This window comes from Cynocephalus volans, chromosome 7, assembly GCF_027409185.1.
Source record: "Cynocephalus volans isolate mCynVol1 chromosome 7, mCynVol1.pri, whole genome shotgun sequence".
Taxonomy (NCBI): Eukaryota; Metazoa; Chordata; class Mammalia; order Dermoptera; family Cynocephalidae; genus Cynocephalus; species Cynocephalus volans.
In genome coordinates, this window is record NC_084466.1 from 132,857,348 (window position 1) to 132,870,966 (window position 13,619).

At 59.0% G+C, this 13,619-nt stretch overlaps 2 protein-coding genes across 6 annotated transcripts; both read right to left on the minus strand.

Moving 5' to 3' along the window:
• Positions 1 to 260: 260 nt before the first annotated feature.
• Positions 261 to 5,838, minus strand: FGF8 (fibroblast growth factor 8). 4 transcript variants are annotated; one of them, XM_063103084.1, is made up of 6 exons: positions 5,807 to 5,838; positions 5,669 to 5,705; positions 5,109 to 5,174; positions 4,702 to 4,849; positions 1,395 to 1,501; positions 261 to 551 (listed from the first exon to the last, which is right to left on the minus strand). In XM_063103084.1, the coding sequence occupies exons 1-6, from the start codon at positions 5,836 to 5,838 to the stop codon at positions 261 to 263; spliced, it is 681 nt and encodes a 226-aa protein (XP_062959154.1). The 4 variants fall into 4 exon arrangements, with proteins under 4 accessions (XP_062959154.1, XP_062959152.1, XP_062959156.1 ...); XM_063103082.1 differs by having other exon boundaries at positions 4,702 to 4,882; XM_063103086.1 differs by lacking the exon at positions 5,109 to 5,174.
• Positions 5,839 to 11,458: 5,620 nt separating this feature from the next.
• On the minus strand, positions 11,459 to 13,522 carry NPM3 (nucleophosmin/nucleoplasmin 3). 2 transcript variants are annotated; one of them, XM_063103283.1, is made up of 6 exons: positions 13,396 to 13,522; positions 12,983 to 13,068; positions 12,645 to 12,764; positions 12,449 to 12,521; positions 11,936 to 12,060; positions 11,459 to 11,841 (listed from the first exon to the last, which is right to left on the minus strand). In XM_063103283.1, the coding sequence occupies exons 1-5, from the start codon at positions 13,511 to 13,513 to the stop codon at positions 11,945 to 11,947; spliced, it is 513 nt and encodes a 170-aa protein (XP_062959353.1). In that variant the 5' UTR covers positions 13,514 to 13,522; the 3' UTR covers positions 11,459 to 11,841; positions 11,936 to 11,944. The 2 variants fall into 2 exon arrangements, with proteins under 2 accessions (XP_062959353.1, XP_062959352.1); XM_063103282.1 differs by having other exon boundaries at positions 12,449 to 12,542.
• Between the last annotated feature and the right edge of the window lie 97 nt (positions 13,523 to 13,619).

Here is a 13,619-nt window from a genome sequence, read left to right on the forward strand (position 1 = left end):
TGAGAGTTAAGAAGACAGACACCACAGCCAAGTGGAATACAAAAATAGAGCCTCTCTTTTGTTAAAAAAAAAAAAAATCAAAAACAAAAAACCCAACAGCAAACAATATCCACAACTGGACCCAGGGCTCCCCCAGCTCCTCCCCGGCCTTCAGGCCTTCAGCAGCACGGATCCCATCTTGCTTGAGTTTCTCTTGAATGCACTCCCCCAGGATGCAGACCTCCGTGGTCTGGCCCGCTGGGGAGGCGCCGGGCAGGTGCCTATCGGGGCTCGGGGGCCCAAGTCCTCTGGCTGCCCCGCAGGCTGCGCGTGAAGGACGGGTAGTTGAGGAACTCGAAGCGCAGGCTCTGCTCGGTGGTGTGGTGGCCGCGCGGCAGCCGCTTCATGAAGTGGACCTCGCGCTGGTGCTGTCGCGTCTTGGAGCCCTTGCGGGGCCGGCCCTTGCGGGTAAAGGCCATGTACCAGCCCTCGTACTTGGCGTTCTGCAGGGCTGTGTAGTTGTTCTCCAGCACGATCTCCGTGAAGACGCAATCCTTGCCTTTGCCGTTGCTCTGCAGGTAGGAGGGCCAGACACGGCGTTACGGGCCCCCCCCTCAGAGCAGAGGGCCAGCGGCCCCAGACAGCAGGTGGGCACCCCAGCAGATGGCGAGGTGGGCAGGAGCCGCAGCCCCACCCCCTGCCCGGGCACCCGTTCTCTAATCCCTCACAACCCGCAGCCCACCCGGCAACTTCCTGTCCTCCTGGGCAGCAGTGACACATGGTTGTCTACGGAGGGGCTGGGCCCCAGCGCACCGAGGCAGAGACAGGGGCCCAGGGCCTGCCCGCTCTGGCCGCCTGCCCACCAGTCTGGCGGAGCTGCTCGTACCCGTTTCCCCACCTGCCCCCTCGGCCCCTCAGGACTCCAGCTCCCTGGCCCCACGGCAGCCACCCTACGGGGGAGGGGAGGCCTGTGAGGAGCTTCTGAGTCCCAAGCTCCAGAAGCCCAGGAAGCGGGGAGCTCCAGGCTGGAGAGGAGCGTGACTAATGGGGCCATTTCGGAGCCCGGCTGAGGGGCTGGGCCTGCGGCTTACTGAACATTCCAAATGCTGGTACCATGTAATTGGACATAATAGCAAAGCAATTTGGCGATTTGTTAAAAAGATATATGGAATTTACCAACCGCCCCCCAAGCCCATTCCTAGTCTTCTTTCTTCCTCCTTCGCCTTTATAGCTTTTCATCACTCAGGCAGCTCCCTTCTTTCTTACCACCTTCCCAATCATTAGGTAACCCCAAGGTGGCTCTGTGTCTCTCTGTCCACCTTGTTGAGATCAGAGCACAAGACTGTCCTGGAGGAGCTCAGCCAGCCCAGCCCACTCCCACGGCCCGAGGGCCCCGCCTTCCTCTGGGGCCTCACCTTGGCGATCAGCTTCCCCTTCTTGTTCATGCAGATGTAGAGGCCCGTCTCCGCTCCTCTTACTCGAACCCGGCTCCCAAAGGTGTCTGTCTCCACAATGAGCTTTGCTGTTGGGGAAGGTGGGGGGATGGTTATTGGAAGGTCCCTGACCCCCACTGTTCCACATCCTCACCCCAGCTGTCCCACAGACTTGTCACATCCCAGCAGCAACTGCTCCAAGGGCCAGGTACCCAGAACCTGGGCTCCAGCCCCTGCCCAGCTATTAATATGCTGTGCAACCCCAAGAAAGATCAAGTCGCTTTTCTGGGCCTCAGACCCCACACATGGGTGTACAGAGAGGAGTGAACAAGATCATGGTTTGCAAGCTGGGTTCTGCAGAGGGGTCTTGGGGCCATCAAATTGAACAAGCTGAAGCTCCATTTCTTCCACCCTCTTTTTAAACTAAACAGTGATTGACTTTAACTTGGCCAGAGTTCCACAGCTAATCAAAAGATCTCTAAGGATCCTTTCAACTCAGAATATTATGTGGGCATGCCTCGCAGACCATTGCCAATATCCAGGTGCTGCGGTGACCTCCAGCCCTGAGGCCAAAGGAAAAAGCATTCTCTCCTGTTTCTGCCACTTGGGATCCCAACTCACAGCTTTGGGCAGCTCTACTCTGTGAAGTGATGGGGATGGGGACAGCTCTCCCTACACACACAGCCCAAAGTCATCTGCTTTACCATAACCTCAGACACCAGCTGGGAGAATTCTGCCTCTTCTCCAGAGCTTCCCAGTCACCACAGTCCCCAGCTCTAGTGTCCAGAAATCAACAACTCAATCGTCTTTCCTCCTTCACCCTCCATCATAGCTGGGCTTCTCACCCCAGCGACCAAACACTTTCTGTGGGTGAGGAGGAGAGAAAGCCAGGCATGTGTGCCTCTCAGTCTGGAGGACCAGGAGGCAGGGGCTGAGTCGGCCTTCTCCCTCACTCCTCCACTCTTAGACAGCCAGCATGCCACAGAAGGCTGTCCTGTCCACCTCTCTGTGCAGCTCCTCTCTTAGAGGCTGTCCCCAAGAAGGAAGCGAGGGCTGACTTAGCTGTTTGGGTGGAAGAGAAGGGGCTGGCTCTCCTCCCCTCCCTACTGCAGAGCCCAGCGTTTTGCCTCCTTGAGAAAGCAGTTTTGGGACTCAGCCTGCACTGACATGTGGCTACTTCTCTGTCCCTAAAACCAATGGCGGGGAGGGGGGTACTTAGGTCACTGAGGCAGCCCTTGCTGCCTAGCCTGGAAATACACCCACCTTCCCACCCCCTGCAACCTCCCTCACATAGGCACAAAGCTAGGACCCAGTGGCCAAGTCCCCAGTCTGGCCCCAAATCAACGAGGGAAATGCAGCTGTCACCTCCCCTCCTACCCACCTTCCCTTGGACCTAGGCAGTCTGCTCATCCCTTTCCTGGTCTGTTTTCCAGAGCAAGAAATGTCTGCTTTTAAGGGTCAGGAAGGATGCTGGCTGGAGAAGGGTGAGCGGGTCCCACTCTGAGGACTCTGGACGGTTGGTCGGTGCAGATAGGGATGGGATAGGTGACTCTGTTCCTTCCTGGGGCCCATAAAGAAGCAACTGGGGTCTCTCTGCTGTTCTCCCCCAGACTCTTCCTGCCCTGGCTGCACACCCTAAGCCTCCGCTCTTGGGTCACTGGTTTCTATTCCTGCCCTGCAGGCAATGACCAGGGCACCTGGGAAGCCTCTATGAGGTGAAGGAGAGAGGTGGGCATCAGCCTCCTCTGATGTCTAAAGAATAATCCCCCCACCGCCAGCTTGGCCTCCCCTTCCCTCCCCAAAATCCAAGGATGCTAGGCCATTTGCTCCAATGGAGCAAGCCCCGGAGGAGCCAGGCATTCGTTCCCTTTCCTTGGAAGCTGAGAAGGGCAGCAAGCAGCCAATTTGGAGGGACAAAGGGACCGTAGACAGGCCCTGCCAGCCCAGCGGGGGAGCTCGGCCACCGGGCAGGCCGCCCCCACCCCCACTGTACAGAGCCCCCACTCTCCTTCCCGCATGGGTCTGGGGAGCTGGGGCCGCAGCTTACAGCGGCTTTCCCAACCGGGCTTTTGGAAAGCTTAACATTTTCAAACCTATTCTTCCACCCCAGTGACAGATTTATCCCAGGAAAATTATGTCTCCTCCTCCAGCTTTGAAGGGAAGTCAGCTACGTCGATGCAGAAAAAATGCAGCGAGACATACTCGATCCCCCAAACTGGCTCACGAAGAGGAGAAAGTATTCAGGAAATGTTAAAAAAGGTGAAAGTAAGAAGAGTTTTAATCGCTCTGCCAGACGCGGGGGTCTCTCCAGAGATTCATAGAGAACAATCTCGAACCTCTTTTTTAACATTTACAGACTTGCGACTCCTTTCAAACTCCACATCTGAAAAAAGGCTCGTTCTTTTTCTGTTTTATATCATTCTTCATTTTTCTTCTTAGCTCTTAAAATGCCTCACCTTTTTATTACATTTTAATAGAGTCTTCCCCTCTCCTTTCATGCTTGTTTAACTTGGTCATTATTTAAAGGTTTTTAAACTCACAATAATCGCTCTCTAAAAACAACGCCAGCCGCCCAGAGGGCTTGCTTTTCTCTTGATACATCCAGGACTCTGGAAATTGGCCCCGTTTCAAGGCAGGAATATTGAATGTTTTAGAAATCAATCAGTCCGCAGCCGGCTCCGGCGGCAGTAGCTCCCTGTACTCACCACCCCACAGGGAGCCGGGAGCCCTGCCCCGACGGCCTGGCTTCCTGGGCGAACGGAGCAGGGAGGTCCCCTTGCCAAGCCTAGTCCTCATGTGTAATTGACCATTCTAATCAAAGCCTGTAAAGGTTCACAGTATCCCCCCTTCCTAAGCTGGGAGAGTTGGGGGATTTCTCTCTCTTCTCTTTCCCTCTCTCCTTTTGTGGGCCCTGGCGACATATCCTCTTTCAAGAGCTTCCCTTAAACCTGAGCCCCCTCCCTCTGAACCCCCTGCCTCCACCTGCAGCTGGGGAGGGGTGTATGAAGGGGGAGGTGTAAAGGGAGATTCCTGGATTCATTCATTGGCTGGGCAGGGAAGGGGGCACCTGCGGGCCAAGTACTCCCCAAGGTCCCTTCCCCAGCCCTCTCTCCTCCAGCTGACCCTCAGACACCTTTTGGTCTTAGTTCCTTCCCCTCTGAGCTGGAGAGCCTGCAGGCCTCTGGCCAGCGCCGTTGGGGCTAGTGGTCCCGTCCCAGCAGGCCCGCAGGAGCCGCATGGTCCACAGGCTACCTTCACTCTGACGTGGTGCCAGGGCAGCGCGCCTTACCGAAGGGGTCGCCGTCCTCCGCCATGGCGTTGATGCGCTTGTTGGCCAGGACCTGCACGTGCTTCCCGCTGGTGCGGCTGTAGAGCTGGTACGTCCGGATGAGGCGGCGGCTCAGTTGATCCGTCACCAGGCTCTGCTCCCTCACATGCTGTGTAAAATTAGGTGAGGACTGAACAGTTACCTTTAGGAAATTGAAAAATACACAACACGCCATTATAATGCTACTCCGCCCAGGGGCCCAAGTGGCCCCCATCGCCCCGCACCTCCCTCCACTGCCCCAGGCAGCCAGTAGGGGATGGAGGGTTCCCCCCAACATGCCGGCTCAGGCCACCATCCCCTGCCCAGGAAAGTCGGGCAGACCCAACCCAGGATGGACGAGCGCGGGAAGGGGGAGAATCTGGACCCACCTGTTGGGAAACACCCTGGGGCTCCCGGCCATCCCTGCCCAGCGCAGGCCCCCCGCCCGGGCCTTCCTGGAGGAGCAGGGCGCTGTTAGTACGCGGGCGGCGCTCCCCGACCCGTGACATTTATAAAGACAGATTTATGGGGCAAATGTGGAGGGCGCGGAGGGCCTGGGGACCCGATCGTTCCCCCAGAGGGCCGCGGAGAGGGTTCCTGCCCCGTCACCCCGACTTCCCCTGACAACCAGCGTCCCCTGGTCCCGGCCGCCCCCTTCCTCGGCGGCCAGGTGCGGCTTCCCGTCGAGCCCGCATCCGCCCCGCAGGGCTGGGGTGCGTGGGAGACAGCGCCGGCCTCCGCGATCTTGGGCTCTAGGTTCGCCACTCACTCGCTGTGTGACCTGAGGCAGAGCGCTACCTCTCTGTTCCTTAGCTCCCTCCTCGGGCGGTGCGGGGCTGGATTTCTAGCGTTCCTTCCAGCCGCGCCGCGCGGGGTCGGTCCTCGCGTCCCTGCCCGCCCTCGCCCCCTCCGGCCCGCCCGGCCCGCGCCTCTGCGCAGTGCTCCTTACCTGGGCTTGGAGGCAGAGAACCAGCAAGTGCAACAGCCTGTGGGAGACAAAAGCGGGCGGGACAGACAGGCGCGGGGTGAGCGGCGAGGGCGCGGCGGGCGCGGGCCGCGGGGACGCGGGGGCGACGGCGGTACTCACAGACAGCTCAGCGCGGAGCGGGGGCTGCCCATGGCGCGCGGCCCCGGGAGCACCGAGAGCCCCGGCGGGATCACGCCGTCCCGCGGGCGGCCGCGGAGGGACGAGCCGAGGGGGGCGGAGGCCGACGAAGGGTCGCTGCGGGAGCCCAGCGGCGATCCCGACGCGGCTCCGCGGGTCGCGTGGAATGTCGTGCTCGCCGCGCAGCGCTGAGACGCTCTGCGCCGCTGCCCGAGCCGGTGGCCGCTGGCTGCTCAGGAGCCGGAGCAGGCGGGAGGGTAACGGGCCGGCGGGGTGGGTGGGTAGGTGGGAAGGGAGGGGGAGGGGTGGGGCGGGGGGCGCCGCACCCGGCGCGAGGGGGGAGCACGGGGCGGGCGGCCGGAGCCCGCAGCCCCCGGCTGGGAGCTGGGGCCCGGACGCAGCCCCGGGCAGGGGAGGGGCGGACCGGGGCGGGGCGGCCGACGGGTCTGGGATTGGGGGTCTGGGCTAGGGGAGGGGTCTGGGGACCCGGTATCGGCACCTCCCCCTGTCCTCGGCCTGTCCCCTCGCGCGCTCTGGGGGCCCGGACACGCGGGGATGGGGGACGCCTCGGGCAGCCTACTCAGCGGGGCGGGAGACCCTCGGCCGGGGCTTCCTGGACCGCCCGGTACGCCCGAGTCCGGGGGTGCTAGGTCTCCGCGGTGCGGCCGGCTCCGCTTATGCCTCTGGTTACGTGGCCTGTCTCTGAGCAGCCTACTGTGTGTCCTGTCCCGGCGGGTCTGCTCCCTGGAAGCGGCCGCTGAGCGTGTGAGCAATGGATGGCTGTGCGCCCCTCTCTCGCAGTGCGCGTCTGTGCAGCTCCCCCACATTTAGGCTGAGTACCCCTGCTCGCAGGTCTCTCCCGTCTCGCTCAGTCTCCAGGAAGGCCCTCCCTGCGGATCGAGTGATGCCTCCTTCCTCCCCGCAACCCTTTATCATCATCACCCCTGCTCCTGTCCCCCCCCCCCGCCGCCCCCCGCAGCCTGAAGCTTGAGAGGAACCACGAGCCACCTATGGGGAAGGGGGAGCCCAGAGGTCCCTAGCAGGACCCACAGCCACTGCCCCCCAACACAGCAGGCATCAGGGGCTAAAATAAATACACAGCTTTTCCTAGGGGAAGTTTTTCCGGGTCGCCCAGCCTTTTCCCCCTTGGAGTCCCAATTTTTTTCGTTTAACAGGTATTTACACACCTACTGGGTACTAATACTAGGCATGGGCTGGTGCCTTGTGTCAACTGGGGTTGGGGGGAGAAGGTAGGGACTTGTCTAAGCCTTTCCCAGCCCCTCACCTCATTGTTTCCCCCTGGGGCTTCTGGAAACTCCGAGCCACCACACTACTTCTGTGGGAACAGCCTGGATGTGCAGAGGTACTCTGGGACAGGTACTCTGAGAAGCAGGTGGAGCCACAGATGCCCTACCCAGCTGCTGCCTTCACCCACAAACTCCTCCTCCCCACTGGCCCTCCAAGGGGGGTTGGGGTGGGCTGGAGGGGTGGGAATGGTTCCAGGAAACCATTAGGCCAGAGGAAGCAGGTAGGCCCTTGTCCAGCAGCACAGACAGGGTCTGCCTACCTTCCCTGATTCTGTGCCCCACCTTTCCCTGTGTTCCACCTTTCCCACTCCCTACCATAAATGCAAACACTGAGCAACGTATAGAAGGGAAAACAGAGTTAGAGGGCTTGTCCCAAGATCTTGTCCCTACTCAGCCCACCTGTCACCCCTCTCCAGAAGACTTTGCTCTGCTCTTGCCCACACAAACCTGGAGGCAAGGACCATGTCTTACTAGCTCAGAAGTTGCAGCTCATGGCACAGAGCTGGGCAGAGTTTTACTGCAGTTAAATGTTCATTGAGTGAATGAATGCATGAATAATGGGGACACTGACTGAGCATTTAGACTTCAGCCTATGTGTACCTTTCCCAGGGAGACTTGCCTTCACTTTCCTTTCAACAGATAAGCATCATAAGCACCACCATTTATTGAGCACTTGTATATGCTAAAGGCTTGGCAGGCACTGTCTCCTCTCAACCCCACTGGGAGGTGGGTCCATTAGTGGGGAGAAAGCCAGGTGGGCTCCAGTGCCCACTGCCCAGGCAAGCCCTTTTCCTTCACTGTGTTCTTGTCTTAGAGGCCTGCATCGTGACTTACTGAGTGCCTCTCTGCACTGCTCCAAGCAGGCAAGGGTGATGTCTGTTTGCTCACCACCTTAACCTCATGCCCTGTACATAGTAGGCCCTCAAAAATGTTAATTTGTGTGTATTAATGAATGAATGAATGAATGAGTGAGTGAGTGAATGAATAGAGAGAAAGGCCCTCTACCTATCATGGACCCAGCCCTCTGAAAATAAGTCTGATGAGAAGGGCAGGGAGCAGGTAGGGGTCAGGGAGGACAGCCCATCCAGTAGTGTGTTCATGGTCCCGGAGTCCCAGCCAGAGCCACTCTGGGCACCTGCCCCTCCCCTGAATCGGGGAGAGGGGCACAGCACCTGGCTCAGGCCAGCATTCCACTCTGATTATGGAATCCCTAGAAGATTCTGAGGGCTGAACCTCAATGATCTTCATCCACCTTCCTCCCTCTCCCCAGAGGAGATGGACATCGTGGGGCCTAAAGAGTCCGAGGTCAGGGCAGTCCTACCCTAACCTCTGCCACCGACCTTCCGCAGGACCAGAATTCCTTTGCATTTGGAGACCCTCCCGCAAACTGGGCCTTCACCCAGTTCCTTGAGATTCTTCTCAACTCCCCCAAAGTCCCTGTCCCTGTGGGAGGGGGAAGGCGGGAACACCCCCGCAGCAGGCACCCGGGTCTGCCCTGGCACGCCCCGTGACTGACAGATGCAAATGTTCCCCAGGGCCCCCGCAGGCCGCTGTCTGCCCCCCCTGCTCATTCGCTCGCTGGCCTCCCGGCCAGCTCTCCTTCCTTTATCTTATCAAAGCCCCGTAATTACAATTGCTATTTTGTTTCCTCGAGTCTGCAATCAGAGCTCCCGGGCCCAGATGAGGGAGCGCCTGTCAACCTGATCGCTGAGTGACAGCCAGACCACCTTTCCCGCCGCCCCCACACTCCGCAAACACAAACACGTACTCAAGCGCGCGCACACACACACACACGCACACACACACACACACACACTCCTCCTGCAAACACAAACACACACTGCTCGCCAACACAAACGTCACCTCTCCGCCAACATGCCCTCACCGGGACCCAAACACACACCTTCAGCCTCTTTCCAAACGCAGCCCTCGCCCCGGCCGGTCCCCGGCCCGCCCCGGGACCCTCAAATCCACACCAGCTCGGGGGCTGCCGCTCGCTGCTAAGCACGCCTCCTGAGTCCGGCATTCAAAGCGCCCCGGACTCTCCGTCGACTGTTGAAATGCAAATCGCTGCCACGGCGTTATGCACTTCGGGCCCCGTCTGGGAGTCTTTGCTCCTTGTCCCCCAAATACAGGCCTGCCCCTCCTCCAGCGGTCTGCAAACCCCGGCGTACGCCTTCATCCCCCAGCGCTCCTACTGTGCCCCGAGGGGGCAGGAAAGGGGGACCGAGGAGAAACGAGAGCGGGGAGGGAGTAAAAGCAATTCCCAGCTCAGTCCGCGGGGCGCCCCATCGGGCTGAGAAACTGCTGGACGGAGGGGTCGATGTGGATTGGTCCCCCACTGCGGACAGGAGCACGCTCGGCGCCAGCCCTCACCCGCCGGCAAATCGACCAGAAAACCAGGCGAGGAATATAATGAGCGATCGGCGGCGTCGCGAGGGTGGGGAGTAGATATTGGGGCGGGGCCACGCTTAGTGGGTAGATGGGTCCGCTTGGGAGGCTCCCCGGGAGAGATGACGGCGCTGCACTCGGCCTGTTTCCCGCGCCTCCATCCAAGCACGTGCGGAAGACTTTGGAGGCTAGATCCAAGAGGAGGAAGGGAAAGGAGTGAAGGCAGCAGCCCGATTCTTCTACTCTAACCCGAGCCCTTCGAATGAATGGATGCATGCATGCCAGCCATAGTGACTTGTTCCCTCGCCTTCCGCCTAAAATTCGGCCACCCAGACCACTCGCGAGTACTCGTGGGTCCTTGCACCGCGGCGCACCCCTAGAGGCTTTAGAGAGGCGGCTTGGGGAGCGGTACGGTCACAAACGGTCTCGACCTCGCCCACCAGAGGGCGCCAGCTCCACTTTCCCCTGTCCCTTACGACCCCGTGTCGCGGGAGGGAGGAAAATGGTTCCAAGCCTGACTGCCCCCTCCGCCTTGGCTCCCGGGTGGAAGCATTTCAGGAAAGTCCTCCTGGAGCGAAGAAAGGCGTTTGCGCAACACAGACAGGGGTCATCTTCCTTTGTCCTCGACGTGAAGAAGGGAGGAAAATTGGACCCCCTAGCTCCTCACCACGAGGTTGGGGGGAGAACCTCCTTCTCTAGGGATGTGTGTTGAAGACAGAGTGATTTTCCATATTGTGGGGACACACTCTTCAGAGTGACTTCACTTGTCCCAATACCAGCCCCTTATCTAGGGTGCCCTCCCCCTTGCCTACTCACTTGTCCAGCAGCTGATGTGGGGAATTGGCCTGACCCCCACCAGGCCCTGTTCTCTGTCCATCCTCAGCCTGTCTGGGGAGGTAACAACGTTTTGTTTGTTTGTTGGGCATTGCCCACTTCCACACCTCCCCCATTAACACAGCTGCTGAACTGCTGACCCTAGAGCTGGTAACATACACACTCATCCTCAACCAGGTGGAGGTGGAGGTGTTTCTTCTTCAGAAACATCATTTTCGGGCCGGCCCGTGGCTCACTCGGTAGAGTGCGGTGTTGATAACACCAAGGCCCCGGGTTCGGATCCCATATACGGATGGCCGGTTCGCTCACTGGCTGAGCGTGGTGCTGACAACACCAAGTCAAGGGTTAAGATCCCCTTACCGGTCATCTTTTTAAAATAAATAAATTAATTAATTAATTTAAAAAAAAAAAAAAAAGAAACATCATTTTCTCTTCCTGGCACAGCAACAGCCAGGCCCCAGAACACCTGATTCCAGGCACCAGAGACCCCCAGACCAGGCAATGTGCCAGGGGTCAGGAATCCCTTATCCCAGGAGCCTGATTCCCAGGGGCCCCTTTCTGCCCCCATATGCCAGGCCACCCGGACTCTGGTTTCCCTGTCACCCAATCTGGCCAGTCCCTTCCATCTGGCCCCTGGAATCATGTTTCTACGGGCCCAGCCCGCTCAGAGACTGCCTGCAAGACTTGAGGGAGGAGCAAAGACTGGTCCCCAGCCCACCCCTCACAGGCTCTCTGGGCCTGAGCCCCCTCAAGGGCTAGGGATGCACATTCCTTAGGCTGCTTAAGCCCGCTTATCAGTCCCCCTTGCCCATCAGCCTGAGTGCTGACAGAGGCCCAGACCCCTTGTTTGGATGCTGATAACCTCCTGCAATGACCCTCCCCCACCTGTGGGGACTGGGAATGAGCTGGGTGTTGGGAGGTCCCCTTCCGGCAAGGCAGCTGGGGCCCAGGTCTGGTCCTGGCCCAGGGCACTGAGGATACCAGGATCCCACATTTCCCCACCTTCCCCCAGGCCTAGGGCCACCCTTAGTGCTGCCACAGTGCCATCTGGTGGTCCCTAGGGAAATGTCACCCTAATATAGGAAGAAGCCACACAAATGAGTTGCAAAAAATGTCACTTTATTTCAACCTTCATCCAAAAATGTAAAAAGTGTTAAAAATGTATACTTCTGAGCTTCGGATACTAACCTCCAATCCTCATAAGCAGGTGGGGAAAGAAGGTCAGGATAGAAGTGAACTCCCAACCCAAAAGAAAAGGGAAGTTCCTCCCACCCTTAGCGAAAAGGGAAGCCCCAGGCATGGTGCAGGACCAGAACACCAGCGCCCCATGGAGAACAGGCTCCCTTCTCTCCTACCACCAGCCCAAGTCCCTTCCTCCCAACCCCCACCCCAAACTCTCTTCTTCAACAGAGAAGAAACATTTCAAATTCTTGGAACTTGTCCAGAAACATGGTGCATGGCACACGTGGCAGGCAGCAAGCTGACCTGAGAAGAGCAAACAAGGGGTCAGCATCTAGGCCCTCTCCTGTTCCTCCTGCCCACTCCCCTGGACCCTGCTGGGGACCCCTCCCCAACTCACCAAGAGGGGTTAGGGCCTGCCCCTCTGCTTTTTGGCAGGAAGGATGGGGCACAACTCAGCTTCCTTCTCTTCACTGTCCTCTTCCTCGCTCTCCTCTTCTTCAGAAACATCATTACTTATAGTAACTGGTGGACACACAAGCAATAGAGGGAGACAGAGTTTAAAGCCAGACCCCCTTCACACCATGTGTCATTTATTCACGCTCTGTGGTGCTAGGCTTGCAGAGACCCTGACTTCCCAGAGCTTATGATCTAGGTGGTAAGAATCTCAGATAACGAAACTGGGTATCAAAGAGCCAAAGGAGTCCACATCACTGGAGCTGGAGAAGCTAGGACAGGCTCCATGAAGGAGGTAGGCTTGAGTAGGACAGAAAATGGGAGGCACATCATGCAGGGCACACGGCCTGCATGGGGTCTACACTGGGAGATGAGGCTGATATGGGGTAGGAGTGAGTAGGGAGAGGCCTGACAGAGTCTTCTGGAGGTAAAGAGGAGGGCCCTCCCCTGTTCTCACCGATCTGGTGTCGCCCGGTGATCCGCACAGGGCCTGAGCCAGACTTCAGGCGGAAGGTTACAGGTGGTTGGAGCTGGAAGTAATCCAAGCTAAGCTGGGAGGAAGACAAGGATGGAGGCCTGGCCCACTCCATCTCGTGATGAGTACTAAAGCTCCCCCCGCCCCACACACATCAAGGAATGGCTGGTAAACTCACCATGGGCTGGCAGGACAACTTGAGGTTGGCCACAGGAACTGCAATCTCCTGGTGATCATGATTCCGGGCCACAACTTCCACCACATTACACTCGTCCTTGGCCCCCTCCGTGAGGCAGAGCTGGGAAGGGTACACAGGGCCTCAGGGTCTCCTCGAACGAGGGTTGACACCACAAGTGGACACATCTACCCTACAACTTGCCCAGCCTCACAGATCCCTGGATCATCTGGCCATGAGAGTCGCCCGTGAGGAAGTTAGGCAGCGGAGGTGACACCCAGTAAAGGGGTGGGGGGTGGGTAGAGGCGCACTAGTTGCCTGCCCCCTTCCCCGACCCTCACCATGGTCAATGCCAGCACGTGCTCCGCATCATCCTCTTCCTCTACCTTGAAGGTGTAGGAGCGGGTGTGACCGGAGAGCTCACAGCCTGCGAGAGAGAACTGTGTGAGTATGCGTGGGGGGAGGGGAGACGCGTTTCACCAACCGCCGGTTACGTGCAGCCACGGACTGACCGGCCATTTACACGCCCACCAGTCGTCCCTTCTCTCAGAACACCTGGGGCGCTTGGCTCTGAACCCCGCCCCGCATATCCCCGCTCGAGCAGGGGAACAACGAGGCACCCCTGCGCCCCCTCTCCTCGGGGAACAGCGAGGCAACCCTCCGCCCCCACACCCGTCGTGGAACCCTCCGCAATCCTGTGCCTCATCCCTACCTCTTGGCGCCCCAGCATACCCTCAGCCCTTCCCTTCCCTACCGAAGAAAAAACTGTCCATAGTAACCGGGGCCGGGACCCGCAGACCCCCGACACGCCCAGCCCGGACTCGGCTCTCCTGACTCAAGAACGCTAAGGCGGCGGCCGTGCCGGCAGCCATGCTGTAAGGGCGGGCTCCAAACTCCGCCCCCGACACGTACAAAGCCGGGGACCGCGGCCGTTCCGGCCCCGCCTATTAAAGGAGACGCTTAGTCCCGAGAGGAAAG